The sequence below is a fragment of the Polistes canadensis genome, unplaced genomic scaffold (assembly GCF_001313835.1).
Source record: "Polistes canadensis isolate GaletaPanama2010 unplaced genomic scaffold, ASM131383v1 scaffold_91, whole genome shotgun sequence".
In the NCBI taxonomy this organism is placed as follows: domain Eukaryota; kingdom Metazoa; phylum Arthropoda; class Insecta; order Hymenoptera; family Vespidae; genus Polistes; species Polistes canadensis.
Genome location: NW_014569638.1, coordinates 445,215 through 456,872, shown reverse-complemented (window position 1 = coordinate 456,872; position 11,658 = coordinate 445,215). Strand labels below are relative to the sequence as shown.

Genomic DNA, 11,658 nt, shown 5'->3' with positions numbered 1-11,658 from the left:
ATTTAAATAAATTTATAATAAGATTTATAGAATATAAAATTTAAGAATAATAATACTCAATGATTTTACATGCAAACACATAAGCGTACAGGTCCATGATAAATTGTAAGACGATGTAATAGTTGATTTAAGCCTGAAAGGCAAAAACAAATCATATATACTACTAATAATAATAATGGAAAAAAAAAGAAAAAAGAAGTAATACGTATTAAAATAAAGTATCCATTTTCGCGACAGAATCAACTTTCGATGATATCGTCGTACGAAAGCCAGCAACTTTCTTCCTCGTTCCTCGCATGAACAGATCGTTCTAGATCAGCACGTGGCTCTCGTAACGCTTACCATGCACGTGTTATGAGAACCTCTTCAACTGAAAAATTTGACTTCCGACAACTTTCTTCCATCGTCTAGCACTTGCATATATTATACCAAAAATACGTGGTCGAAGCTACAAAATACTTTATCTCGAAACGATAATGTTTATCAATAAGTAAAAAAAAAAAATAACAAAAATGTAACTAAAAAAAATTATACTTATTTCTAAATAGAATATTATCTCGAAAATAATTCAAACAAAAATACAATTTGAATAAAATAATAATTATATTGAATACGTATACATAATATATATATCACGCATACATAAATATACATACAGGTCCCAATGATAGTAGTTAAGAATAGAAGTAGTAAAGAAGTAGTATAGATATAAGTAGAAACATGAAGAGGTAGGAAAGAAATTAAACAAAATGTATAATTTGAAATTTCTCATACGACGATGAGATCGATCGATCAATAGATTGGTCAATCTTTCGAAGCCAATAAATTCCACGGTAATCGATTCGAATTATCTTACGCATGTGACTTTTCAGTTGATACGAGAAGAGTCTTCTTACATACGTATGTAATAGTTTCAAAAATCGAATTCATCGAGATTTCCGATTGGATTGATATTCCGTTCGATGATCGAGACTTCCACTTCGTGCCGATGTCATCGACCGATTACAAAATGCGAGTTAGGATTACTAAACTAAACGATAGACATGTTAAATGAAAAATAGATAGAAACATTCGTTTAGGTTCTTAGGTAAATGATTTTTTTCGATCGTTTGAAATACCAATCGAAAATAGTACGTTGCTCGTTGAAGAAGATTCGTGGGCGTCAAGTCATTCGTTCATTCGTTCTTCGACGAGAGTTCGAGGGGAAAGTGCCGTGAGAGTCCTGAAAACGTGTCTTGCATTTGTTCCGCAGAGGAAACGAGTTTTTTCGAATGAGATCCCGAACTTTTTTAATACGTCCAATAGGAAAAAAGTACTTTTTCTAATTTTCTTTCTAACGATTGCGTTAGATTTATATCAATGTCACTAAAAATTTCAAAGATTATACTAGTCAACAAGTTTCAATTCTTTTTCTGCAATTTGTTTGAAATATAGTGATCTAATTTAGGGATGCTGAATTCAATGGAAAAAGCCCCGTTTCTTTATCGCATTACATTTCCTAGATATACAATACTAATACGCGTACATGAAATATTAGACCATTAAGTATGAAACGTTGAATCATTCTTATTACTTTCAATTCGAAATCGGAAATTTCATGCTTAATTACCTAATAAAATATAGGAGCGAGTTAATGATTTTAAATGCATCAAAACAATTACATTTATAACTAATAAATATATGGATTTACTTAATTTAGAATTGCAAAATTCAATGGAAAAATCAATTTTTCCTTACTTACGAGGTCAAAGTACTTACATTAGATAGACAAAATAGTTTTAAAATAGCGAATAGTAAGATAATGAGTGTTTTGTTGCAGTTATAAACAAGATTATTTATCCAAGAGTATTGGATATTTCAAAAAAATTGTTTTCGATGTGAAATGAATATGTTTATTCTTATTAAGAGAAACGGATTATGTGTTTCAGGACGAGAGAGGTCGACTGATGAGGCGGAATATCGTGAGGTATGCCGTTTTGGCTTATGTTATCACCCTTCAGAGGATTTCGCTAAGGGTTAAAAGACGTTTCCCTACTCTTCAACACATTGTCGATGTTGGTAAGTAAATGACATTTATCTTTATTGTCTAATTATCAGATATTTGAATAATAATACACGACACTTCAACATATCGTCGATATTAATAAGTAAATGAAATTTATCCTTATTATCTAATTATCAGATATTTGTATAATAATTAACAAAATAATAGCTGTTGAATAATCATAATGTTTTACTATTAAGTACTCATTATACCTAAGCTTGCCTTTACCTAAAAAGTGATTTAAAATTGAGCAATTTATTATTCTGAATAGTTTATAAATAAATGAATACATACCTAATAATAAGAAAATAATAAGTAAATACATAATAATAATAATAAATGCATATAAAAATTAGACGTACTTAGTTATTGCCCTTTGAAATAAGACTTTATATACTTTTTGGATCAAATTAATAAACCAGAGATTTTAAAAACCAATGTATTACAAAACATTAATTCTCTCAATTCTTATTTTATTGAACCCGCATTGGCTTTCGAGCGATTTATATAGTAAATTATATATAACATTATAACGATCGTGTCATAAATATTCTCAAAAAGAAGAAAATTTGTCCGAGATTCATAAAAAGAATCCAATTAGCAGATAGGTTTTTTTATTATTTTCAACATGACATATAAAAAAAAGGATATTTTAATACGTCCGCTTTCACTGGTCTGTCTCTTTACAAATACGGACAGTGTAATAATTACTATTGCTATATCAGCTGCGAGGACTTTTTCAAAAGAAAATAACATGTACCGCGCTAAATTTCACTTCCCTTATTATTATCATCATCGTTTCAAGGTCCATGGTGCAATTAATAGCCTTGGTATTACCTACGTAATTTTAACATTCTTTTGTGGTATCAAAGACAATTCAACGATTAATTAATTATTTCCAAATTGAATCATTTAGATTCAAATTATGAATGATTAATTTTGTTTTTTTTTTATATTATGTAGATTAACGAAATGAAAAATTTTACCTGGTTAGATGGATTTTTGTTTTATTTTTATGAAATACTTAACGAATCTTTTCAATAGTTATAAAACTCATTCAACAATTAATTAAATAAGGAACTCACACATTATATCCGTGTCCTCGACATCGTTCACACATGTTTGCGATGAGCTATTACGTAAATCCGTTATGGCATTGTCCGCGTACGCATCATACTTTCATTTCTTCTTACATATGTAAGTCTCTGATGAATTAATCGATATTGCTAACAATAATTGGCTTGGTTGTCGCCCGTAGTATTGGTTTTAATGCCAGTGCTGTATGCTACCGAACAGCTAGCCGAAGGCGTCGCTTTATGTTGTAATATTTGAGAACGATGTTATGTTAATATAATAGGCTTACAATTGAATACAGATATACTTATTCGCTCGCGTCTACGAGTAGTGTTCGTATTGCAACAATAGCTGATCAATTGTTCCTTCCAAAGATGTGTCCTCGAATCTTGCTCGTAGTTAGAAAGATCTTTGTAATGCAACAAATGGATGATCCGTTGTTTCTTTTCAAAGATATGTCCAGCAGGAAAATAGAGTGAACGTTTTCGGAAAATGACCCAGCAAGGGGCTCACTAAAACGGCTCTAAGTGGTGGGGATGTGGCCATTTATCGTTTCGGAAAATTCTGCAAGAATTGACGCGCCCAATTTGAAGATACATTAAAGAATTTACGGTAAGAAACGACAGTAAAACGGATTTCACTCGACAAGTTGAAAAATAAAAAAAACGTAGCAAAGTAGGCCTTGGCACTGGACATCGCGAGAATGATTGACGTGCCATCTGATGTTTTCCTATCGTTTCGCGTCAATGGTCGCGAACACACTTCTATTCTACAAGAGAAACGTTTCCGCAATCGAAATAGAATCCCATGGGTCATCGTGAACAAGATTTTCTTGTAAACCGCGTGAATGGAGAAAAAACAAGCAAGACGAACTCGCCAACTTTTTACGGTGAATTGACTGTATTTTTGTGTTTCACGCTAATCTATTTAATTCCGCGTTGTGTTAATGTACAAAATTTACTTCAAACAGAAAAGAAATAATAAAAAAGTATAAATTTTATAAAATAACATTTATTAATAAAAATGTACGGTTTTATTGAAGCCTTGGTTTTTTTAACATCGATCGATTCTAAGAATCTTCCATGAAACATGAGCTATCGTGATCGCGATTGCGATCTATCGATCAGGAAAATAAACGTAATTGAGTTGATAGAAGAAACGATATTTCTTTGCTAGCAAAGAGCCGGCCAATCCTCCCTTCTTCTCAGCCAGCACGATAATTCTCTTCCGTTCCACCCTTCGCGACAAACACGTGAACGCGTCACGCACAATAAATGAAAAAGAAACGTACGTTAGTCTGATCGTTTTAAAAAGAGGAAAGAAGAAGAAAAAGAAAAAGAAGGATAAAGGAGGACGAGCCAAATCGGCTTCGTAATTTCTCCCGTAGAGAACAGAAACGAGAATAAAATCGTTCTGAGCCTCGTGATGCACCTTCTTCCATCAATAATGCAGTGCAACGCGGAGAAAATGCTGCGCATTCTTCCGTGTAAAAAAGACTTTGTACTTTTTTCTCTCCCTAAGTCCTTTCCTTATCCTGTTCACCTTAGCAACGATTATAATAAAAAATAGAAACAAAAAGAGATGAAAATGTACAATGAAGTTTTTCTTTTTCAAGATTTTAGTTTAATACAAAATTTATTTCAAAAGATCCAATGATTAATTGTTAATCACAAATCTACATTTATTGCTATTACTTTTATTTACAATGTTAATTACAAATGTCGTGTATTATTGTTATTTGAAATTTATTTTAATTATTATATTATTTATGTCAGTTTGACATTTATTACGGGTTTTGCTACTCAAAATAAATTTTATTTGGAAATTATATCCATCTTTTTTCTTTTAAATCAAATTCAATCTTTTGCAAGTCAAATTGTTCTAGAGAATTACTTTTTTTTTTTTATTAAATATTAGTTTTTTATAAATTTCTCAATTATGTCAACCTTAGATTACCCGAAATTCTTTCGGATTAGGAAAAAGATCAATTTTTCTATAAATATGTGATTTGAAGTTAGAACAAAATATACGTAAATCGTACGAGTTATCGGATTCTCGTTGGACAATTAAACTTTCCGTAGTGTTTTATATATAAAACATAATCATCGCTGACGGTTCTTGGGAAATCAGGAAGAGAATCCTATCGTAAAATTCTGAACACGTGTACTTTTCCTCTCTCTCCTACACCAACGAAATTAATCTTTTTTTCTTTCTACAATCGAATCTCTTGGCTATTTTGGCTTACTCAAAATAACTTCTCAAATCATTCTATGAACGGAATATGTACCTAGTCTGAAATATTTAGTTGAGTTGGTAAGAGTTTATTCTCGAAAAAATATTACAAATGAGCAACGTTGGTTTTCGTTAAATTTATTGTCTATCTTTGACGCAAGACATCTTTGACGTAAGACACTTCGCATATTTTAGCAACAAATAAACCGGTATTAAGTGGCAAACAACATGTTTTTAGAACAATTTTCTGTCGACCTTATTTGGAAAGGTTTATCGTCAACAGTGGCGGCTCATAACCTCAAACTGTATGGTGTACTGTCAGTTTTACAAATATTCGTACAATGCATACGTATTTGGTAAAAATTTCAAAATTATGTTAAATATAAAAACAAAATTGAAAATATAAATGTTTGTTATAGATAATTCAAAATAACTTCAAAATAAAATATAAGTTTCTCGTTTCGTTTCGTTTCATGAAAAAATAATGCCTAATATCGACAAAATTATAAATTTTAATGTAATTCAAAACTGCTTACAAATAAAATCTTTTTTTTTGTTTTATTTCGATCGAAATATAAAATATAGTTAAACTAATTTATAAAAACTTCTACATTACGCTAACATCGAAAAAATGGATATTTATCATTATTTATACTAACATGAATAAAATTGTAAAAGATCATTGATAATAAAAAATAAAAAATTACAAAGAAAATATAAATAAATGAATAAATATATTTGAGTATACGGAGAAAAAAATTGAAAGTGCTGTAATAGCACAGTAGTTGTGCACGAGCCGCCCCTGATCATAACGCTGAGAATTGCAGATCATTCGTGGTTTTAATGGGAGATACGTATAATATAATAATATTAGGAAGGAATAGAGATTAGAGAAATCTCTAATAATAACTTTTACGATAGCGAACGAATGATTTAGAAAATTTTCTTCTAATTTTTTTCCGTTTTCTTTTTTTCTGGATAATCATCACTCTTAAGTGATATGTGTGTACATATATTGCGAAAGGTACGGAAACGAAGGATTCTAGAGGAGCCATTTGGAACGGTATATCGTGCATTGCCTTCTGAATAGAATTTCATCAAGTTTCCGTTGAGAGTTAGAGGCTGTTACAAAAGTTCACGGACCGATGGCTCCGTAATAACGCAATCATCGAGATTCACCGTTAAATATAAATTATGCTCTACGATTTCTCTTACTGCTATTTCTTTTCTATAATAAGATTGTTATTCATTCATAACATAAGAAAAAGATATTGCTCGAATAAACAGGTCAATTAGTATATATAGAGAAAGGAAAGAAGAAATTTTCAACCAGGATGTTTTGATCTACGAAAAAATCGTTTCTTGGGGATAATTGATATGGCGTAATTGTCTGGATACTTTATATATATTGTTCGATTAGTATTGCATGTTTTAGATTCATTTTCTATCTGTTTATTACAATAGAGCATATGCGGGTACATGCTGACAACATATTATATATAAATAACAGTTGTTATTCAATTATTTTTCTTTTTATTGAAAAAAAGTTAATATTTGTCTTAATTTTTTAAATCAAACTAGAAATGCTACATAAAACTTTAATAGCTATTTGGAATAGGTTAACTTAATTAAAATAAAAATTAAGATTAATAATAATAATAAATGAAGGAAAACATTGTAAAACTAAGTTATTAGGTAAAAGAACAATTTAAAAATTTCAAAACTTCAAAACTGAGAAATGTAGGAAAAATATATATAAAAGGAAAACGATTCATAAAACTTCAAAACCGAAAAACGTTTCAACTTGTTCCGATTTCCCTTTAAATAATATTAGTTGTAATAATAATAGAGTTGCTCAAAATAGCGTTCAAAAAAAAGCTCGATAAAAGTATAGAAAAGAAAGAAATAGAAGAGCGGCGAGATTGTGGGTGGAATCGTTGAGAAGAAATAAAATGTAAAAGTAGAAAAGAACATGGACTTGCTGACGATAGGTAAGAAGCAATTTTTACGTGCGTCCGGGTAATTTTCAACGAAGCGAGTAGCCGCGTCAAGAACGCTTGTTAGAAACGCGAAGCGCCGGCGCCAATTCTTCGTCCTCGTCGTCTTCTTTATTTTCGTTTTTCTCTTCCTTCTTGGCACGATTCTCCTTTTGCTATGGCTCGACTCGATAACCGCGTGTACCGGAGCCGCAGCATGCAACCTGGCTTCTATTACCGGAGCCAACAGCCGTGCAGACGTTTACAACGGACTTTTTCTACTTGTTTCTTCTTTCACATTGGTCTCCTTCTTACAAACGGTAACCTTTTTTTTTCTATTTCTCTACTTCTATCTTCTGTTTTATGTATTATATGTATCTATAGAAATGAAAGTTCATGTTTACGTACTAACTAAATCTGATTAAAGGAAATGAATATATTTATTAAGAATACAATCTTAATTGGCTGAATTAACGGCCTATCCATGTTGGATTACTAATTTTCTTTAGATCACTACATTTTTTTATTTCTACGTATGAGAAATTAATTTCGGAATTTTTCTTATACTCTGTATAATCTTTATAATATTTGATTGATCGTAAGATTAATGTTATGATCCAAGATAGATCCGTCAATTTTCAAAAACTTATATTTCTACTTACGATATAATTTAATGTTAATTATACGACGAACCGCACAACGAATCAAGCAAGCTGGTTTTCATTGAGTACACATTTTTTTATCCCTCCGTAACTCTAAGCAATATTTAAAAGGATAACTGATCGTGGAAAAGAGTACACGAGGATTAGTGTGAACCCGCTCGCGTATAAAATAAATCCATAAGAAAGAATGTACATTTTAAATATAGAAGCTTTAATAACGCAGGGATGCTTAACCTTTTTCCTTCGTGGGTCACACATTGAAACCCATGTGAAAAAAAAAACAAGTAATCGGATGTGAAAACAATAGATGTTTTTAAAATTTTCGATGTTGAAGGCGGGGAGTGTTGCAAGGAGAGGCACAAGTAGCAGGCAGTCAATTTTGGTTACAAAAAAAAAGAAAGACAATTTCATGAGTGAGTGTGCCGGGTCGTCACATTTGAAAGCTTGCCAGGCTACAGGATGAATATGGCTGCTTTAATGTGAACCATAATCTATCTCTAGCAGTAGGTGTTAATTGACTAGACTCTTGGCTATTACGGTCAACGATAAACTCGTACGCGTCGTCCCGTGAAACGTGTCTTTGATTCCCCTTCTTCTTCTGTGAAGTGAATTGAAGTGAATTGAAGTGAACGATGTAAACGAAGTAAACGAAGTAAAGGAAGACTTCACGGGAACCGTGCCAACTGACCACCGTCAGGATCATCATCATCATTATCGTCAAGATCTCGTCATCATCATTATCGTTCAAGTCCACAGTAAAGACGTAGACAAGATCAGAGCAAGAAACTCGAATTTTCTTTTTATACTTTTTATCTTGAATTTTATTTCTTTTATTTCCGTACGCCTACCCGCCTCCGAGAACGCACGGTTCGTCTATATTTAGCTCAAATTATTGTCCCGTGGAAAGTTTCTCCGTGATTATGCGTAACGAGCGATCAAGAAGATCGATCCTAAAAGAAATCGACCTAACCGAACGTACTCCTTGCTGACACGCTCGATTTAATTCAAGTCTTATGCTTCCGAGGTATTCCGTTACCTTTCTAACTCAAGAACAAATTGTTTTTCTTATTTAAGGAGATACATTTATTACGAAAAATTCTTGAAAATTGGAATCGGTTTGGAAACGGTGACTAAAAAATAAAAAGAGTCATCAGGTTAAAAAACAATATATGGCGTATAGATGAGACGGGCAAATGGCCAACAATCTATTTTTGCTATTAAAAAAAAAGAAAAAAAGAAATTGATGATTGGGCATGCCGGGCCACATGTGGCCCGTAGACCGCAGGTTGCGTATGACTCTTTTAAACTCCCGAAAAGAATTCAAAAGTTTTGGACTTTGGCTTCGAACTACCGCACAATGTTGATTGGCCTTGGGGAAGGTCGGGCCTTGACCACGCTCGTCTAAATAAGGTAAACCAGAAAAGACGAGAGTTCCTCTCGAAAAACTCACGCTTTCTCATCATGACAGCTCGATTTCTCAATGAAGAAAACAATATTCTGTGTGGTCAAGGCCCAGTGCTGTTTGTGGTTTACTCGAAGATATCAATGTAGTTTACGATAATAGATTGAAAGTATTCTATATATTTCTACACAATTCTAAACTTTTTCTTTGCACATAAATTTGACGATTAATATAACTGGATTATAAGCAAAAACAATTGCAAAAATTGTTCTTATGTTTTTCTCTATATTACTATTAAAATTTGTCCAAAGGTAATCATAAAATATATTGTTATTATATAACCAAAGCTTTTGTATACAGGTTAAATAAAAATTAATGAAACAAACTTTAAATCGCAAAATAATGTAATTGAACAAATTCAATTAATTATAATAATTAGTGGGATGGATAAGCCAGTTAATTATCATACATTTCCTCAAATCCTAAAATTAAACTGGACTAAGTTATCCTCATTTTCATGCCCACATTTATTTTCGCGCGATACATATTGTAAGATTTTATCATAGCAATTCTCAAGAACTCAGTTTCGCTTAAATAAGAAGTCGCAAATAGAATTAAAATAATAAAAATATTAGGTGCTAAACATAATTGCTGCCGCTGGCTACTAGAAAATGTCAGTTCATATGATGGCGATTTCCACTTATAAACTCGAATGTCTTTTATTGTTTTGACATTTATAATCGAGATTCAGGCCTCAGAGGTTAAATTTTCCAATGCCAAAAGAGATTTTCTATTTGATTGAAAATAATCCATGATAAATTGTTTTTCCAAAAGGTGCTATTTCACTACTCTAAAAAATCTTTAACCCTCCTTCCCCCCCCCACTTTAACCCCTAAAAAGAATATTCATGATAATAAGATCTTGCTATGCATTTGATGGGATTAGAAAGGTGTGGTGTATTATATATTCGGCCCCAACTCTTGGGTCCGAACCAGCCTGTCACACTGGATCGTTACCAACATCAGTTAAGTGACAAATGACAAATCAGTTGAGGTGACAAATTAATGCAAAAAAGACCGTCCGTTGGCAGAAATCGAAGCATAGTCATTCTTTTGTACAACAACGTTCGACCGCAAATTGCGAAAATCGTGAAGAAACGCTTCTAGAGTTCGAATGGGAAGTCCTCCCACACCAAGCATACTTTCCAGACTTGGTATCGTCGTATTATCACCTTTTCCGGTCAATGCAACCTGCGCTAACAGACACACACTTCTTTAATCACGAAGAAATCAAGAAATAAGTGGCTGAAGGAATCGCTTCGAAAAATACCGCATTTTATCGTCGTGAAATTGCCCAGTTACCAGATAGATGAACATAAGTAGTGAAAAATGAAGGAAAATATTTTGTAAATTAAAATAATTAAATTATAATTTAAGTGGCTGCCAGTCACTTTAGTAATTTACGGCTCTATCTTTCTTTGTTATCGCTTGTATAATTAAAACGGTGGATCGATAAAGAGATTATTTGAATTTATTTAAAAATAGTGTATCAATTTATTTAAAACAGGCACGATATACTCTCCTAATGGATATTAGATATACGTGAGAACGTAATATGCTCAGGAATCACATTCTCGTCACCATTGCTTTTAAAAAGAAACTTTACATGAAGAATTTTATTGGCAAAACACATTAATTGTGTATTGAATAAAGTGTTACAAAATAATAGATTGTATTTAAGAAAAATTTCTAATCGGTTAAATAACTCCTATGCAGAATTAAATTAAGGTATTGTGATTTATTTTCCCTTCGAAACTGACCAATTTTAAAGACGAAAAAACGCCACGAATTAAGTTTAGCACCTAATAGTGTTATATTTCGTGGAAGGAAAGTCGCGGTTCTCCAGGATGCACTTTGGGAACAATTGTAATACACTAATGGCTACTTGTTTTCAATAACTCTGGGTTCTTTTATAAATAAATCTTCATTAACTTTTAATGCAGATTTTGTAATACAAAATTTGTAATATACATTTTATTGTTTTGAATTTTTTAATATAAGTACCAAAATAGTTGCCTAATTTGCACAGGATGATGTTGAACGTCGCTCAAAGCCTTGTTACGATCTTAATTCGCTATTTCATCTTGCTGAAACCGTATGTGCCAGCTCGAAATTTGTCAGAACGATTACATATGCGATAGCATCGATTAGCTTACAGAATGTGAACGCATTGGGGCGCTTGGCGAAATGCTCCGAGGAAATATTCAAA

General features: G+C 32.0%; 1 protein-coding gene across 2 annotated transcripts in view; it reads left to right on the top strand.

Moving 5' to 3' along the window:
* LOC106787085 (bestrophin homolog 15) overlaps positions 1-11,658 on the top strand; it is a 73,984-nt gene that overhangs the window by 46,606 nt on the left and 15,720 nt on the right. For both annotated transcript variants that reach the window (XM_014749135.1, XM_014749136.1), the window contains exon 4: positions 1,929-2,058. In XM_014749135.1, the coding sequence (XP_014604621.1) occupies positions 1,929-2,058 (130 nt within the window). The remainder of the gene's footprint in view (positions 1-1,928; positions 2,059-11,658) is intronic.